Source organism: Etheostoma spectabile, chromosome 17, assembly GCF_008692095.1.
Source record: "Etheostoma spectabile isolate EspeVRDwgs_2016 chromosome 17, UIUC_Espe_1.0, whole genome shotgun sequence".
NCBI classification, from domain to species: Eukaryota; Metazoa; Chordata; class Actinopteri; order Perciformes; family Percidae; genus Etheostoma; species Etheostoma spectabile.
This window is the reverse complement of record NC_045749.1, coordinates 5165710-5169644: the sequence shown is the minus strand read 5'-3', so window position 1 is coordinate 5169644 and position 3935 is coordinate 5165710. Positions and strand designations below refer to the sequence as shown.

The 3935-nt window shown below is 40.2% G+C and overlaps 1 protein-coding gene across 10 annotated transcripts in view; it reads left to right on the top strand.

The window, feature by feature from the left end:
- Positions 1–3935, top strand: part of LOC116704848 (mitogen-activated protein kinase kinase kinase kinase 3) — a 47499-nt gene that overhangs the window by 36976 nt on the left and 6588 nt on the right. For 6 of the 10 annotated variants that reach the window (XM_032540504.1, XM_032540508.1, XM_032540506.1 and 3 more), the window contains 3 exons: positions 972–1023; positions 1210–1603; positions 3534–3646. In XM_032540504.1, the coding sequence (XP_032396395.1) occupies positions 972–1023; positions 1210–1603; positions 3534–3646 (559 nt within the window). The remainder of the gene's footprint in view (positions 1–971; positions 1024–1209; positions 1604–3533; positions 3647–3935) is intronic. The other 4 variants (XM_032540512.1, XM_032540510.1, XM_032540511.1 and 1 more) reach the window with 1 other exon arrangement.

The window sequence follows — 3935 nt, the reverse complement described above, 5'->3', positions numbered from 1 at the left end:
TAACGAGTTCAATCACAGACTAACTTTTTAGCTGTCCCAGCCTTGAATGTTAAACCGTGTCAGTTGCTGATGAGTTTCTACTGATAAAAGTTTACATTAAGGGGTTAAGCCATATATCTGTTCACCGCCATTTAACTGAATCATTGTCTCATTTGTTTTAGTGTTTCTGTATTTCCGCTCACCGGTGATTGGCCCCCAGCCTATGTCTGTTTTGATTTGAGTGCTCTGATTGGTTTGTTGTCTGTCAGTCATTAACAATTGGCTCAATAAATCTGTAGTCTATAAAGCAAAATGGATAAAGTCTCTGCAAAAGCAATGCTGGTCTGCTGTCAAAATTATTATTCTGTTTAACAAAGATGGCTACAAATAAGCATACTTTATTGAGACTTGAAGTTTAATTTTTTTTTTACAGTTGTAAACATGAACATGGCCCAAGGTTTGTTTCCTGTTGCAGTGTATGGGAATGACGTTAACCAGGGGTCATGCTGTTGCCTAGCAATGAAATTCCACTGAAAAAGTCTATTGGAAAGACATGCATATTCTTAGGAAACACTGGCTGTAATTGCTGTCTGATTTCCAGTATCAGCATTGCTTTTCTCAGAGATTATACACATGCTTCATCTGCAGTTGTTCTTAAAGATCTCTTGTGTCAGTCTTAGTGTTAAATAGTGTCGGGCTATGGTTGTACTTGTCATTTCAGGGTTTCTTTTAACATCTGGTCACCCTATAAAATACTACATTTAGTCTGGATGCACAGGAAATCTTTATTAAACTACAGTAGATACTAAAATATGTGATTTTATTGAATCTGTCCTATATAATCAAAGGGAAAATTGCTCTAAAAAAGCAAGTTAAACCATAGCCTATGCCTGTATGTTGTTTGTTCAACTTTTGCTTGTAATAAACAATGTTAAGTAGTCAATGTTATGTATTTTGTCATGAGTGTCCAATGTTCTCTTCTCATTCTTCAGTAAATCAAGCACTATCATGAGGCCAAAGTTCCCACCTCCCCTTCCTCCCAAGGTATTACCAACTGAATGCATCCATCAGCCACAGTCAATGAATTTGTCATTTGTGGGTTCCTTTTAAAGATCAGTTTAAGTGATTTTTTGTAACATAGTTGTCTTGAATTCCGTTTAGTGCCGTTGAAAATGTGATGTAGTGGTTTTGAGACATGAGCTGACTGTCCTTTTCTATATTTCCCCTCAGCCCAAGTCGATCTGCTCGTCCCAACCCCAGCAGCAGCAGCAGCAGCAGCAACTAAAACATGACGACAGCCAATCACACAGCGAGGACGACGGCGGAGGGGGAGGGACCATCAAACGCTGTCCTGTCCCAGACACGCCGAGCCCCGCCAAGGCCGCCTCCAACGTCCCTCCGCGGCCCCCGCCCCCGAAGCTGCCGCCTCACCGCCGCAGTAGCCTAGGTAACGAGAGCCCGACGTGCGCGGACGTCGAAAACTCTGCTCCAGAGGATGATGGGAGCTTTAGGCATTTCTGGGAGTGGCTCCACACGCCTCACACAGAGGAGGAGCTGGAGGAAGCATGGGAGGTGCTGAAGGAGGTGAAAGAGGAGCAGGAAAAAGAGAAGGAAGAGGAAGAGAGTAAGAGCAGCCCCTTGATAGATTGGTAGTGATCGCAGACCCTGTCGTCCCCTTCGATTGGTTGTGTGGTCTCCCATAAGTCAAGTCTTCGTAGTCTGATTTCTTTTTTCCATGAGTCCATTAATAACAGTGCTTTACATCTTTTGTTTGTAGTTTCTTCCGTCCCATCAGCTCTTGCTCAATATAAATGTTTGTCATTTTTTGTGAACTCTGATTGGTTGTTTAATCCAATCAATCAGTCAAAAGCTATCAGCCTGCTACAAGTGCCCCTTCCTTCTCAGAAGGAAGAAGGAAGCGGAGAAAGCATCGGCCTGGCTGATCAGAACTTAGGCAACAACACATGATAGTGATACAAAATATGACACGATATTTTCTCTCTCCCTATTTAATAAATGAGAGATGGAAGCTGAACAGAAGCACCAGAGCAGAAACAAATCCATTTTTTTTTTTTTAGAAATTGACTAAGGATACTTTTGAAGGAATACACATATCAAGACAGTTTACATCAAATCATTTCTAGTCCATTTAATCATGCTAAAAAAATATTTTAGACAAAAGAAAGCCACAGTTCTGTCAAAAATAACTTTTAATTATCATGATAATCTCTGGACTAGATACTTGCCAAAAGTTTGGTTCGCCTGTTTGCTTACAAGATTGAATTTATTGTTTATTAGTTATTGTTAAAAAGAAGATTAGCTGTCACCAAAGTGGGACGAGCTAATCTTCCAGGGGTCCAACAAAAAATCACTTAACGATGATAATCTAAAATCAGTAAAACATTGTAGACATCATTATAAAAACCATCAGAAAGGATTCAGAAGAAATTATTACAGTATAACATTCATTATTACTTTGATACAGTAAATGTCTCCATTCCCTACTAACCCTACAGACTTTGCTATTCCTTTTTACATATAGTCAGTGGGCAATTAAATTGAATGAGATAAGGTATCGTGTCCTATTATCACAAGTTGGTTATTGGTTGACTGATCTCCATTTTTAGAAACTCTAATAATTTGGTTGTGCTTTAGAAATGTTACTAATTATTTTGGAACCAACTTTCTCTCTGGAGATGTTAACTGTGGTGTTCAGAGTTGAATCCCAGAGATTAAAAACCGATTGGAAAGAATATGATTTACTGTTACGAAACAAATCAGCATAAACATTAAATAGAAAACAGAGTTTAGAAATACACAGTTATGCTAGAAAGGTTCTTTAAGTTTTTAGCAGGCACGCATTGGTGCAGTTGCGCTGTGCGTCTGTGTGTGTGTGACTGGTCTCCCATTCATCATGTGTTTGTCTATAGCTACTGCAAAAAAAAAATCTCAGTTAACAGCCAACTCTAACTCTTTTAACAAAGTAGGGCTTGCTGATTTGTTGTTTACTTGCCAGAGTGGTAGAGTAGACAAACCCACCAGTCAGCATTGACCAACATTGACCACTTTCTAGCAGGTTGTATGTGGTGCATTAACACCTTGCTTCGCTCATGACTACATTTGATCCTCTGTATCCTTCCTGCTAGCCTGCTCCCTCCTTCCCTCCCTCTCTGCTCCCAGTAGTGTGTTTGTTACTGTTTTCGTTGAACTCCTCTGTGTCTTCAGCCCTGAAGATTATGTTGTACTCATCAAAACAAATAATATGTATGAGAGAAATGTCAGTGTGAGTGGATTGTTATGGCAGTGTGTTCTACATCTGAGTCGGTTTCATTCACTTTTTTCCTCAAACACATAGCTGTTTCTCTCTCTCCTCTCTCTCTCTCTCTCTCTCTCTCTCTCTCTCTCTCTCTCTCTCTCTCTCTCTATCTCTATCTATATATATATATATATATATATATACACACACACACACACACACACATTTCTACCTATCTGTCCCTCACACACATTCACTTTGTTTGACTTTCATTGAGTTGTGTTTGTGTTGGTAACAGGTAACGGGTTGAACACAGCGCCACATCCTCATGGAGAGAGGGAGAGTCCAGCAGACAGACAGTCCACCATGCCCCCTAGTGTCCCCATACGGAAAGATAAGAAGGACGTTCCGGTAAGCAGACTTGGTTGTCCACCTAAATTGTTCTAAATTGGATGTTTTAACGGAATTAGCTCAAAGTGAACTCATTCATAAAAGTGTTAATTATTGACATAATGCTGTGGCGCAGAGAAAAAAAGTCAAGGACTTTGTTGAATAGAGTTGGCTGTGTTTGGTCGGTGGGAAGCCAGTCACTTCCTTTCATTTGCAGTAGCGACTCCTAGTGGTTGCTCAGTTACCGAGTTATTTCATTATCCAGACTTACTTTATCTCTGTCTGTCTGTCTGTCTGTCTGTCTGTCTGT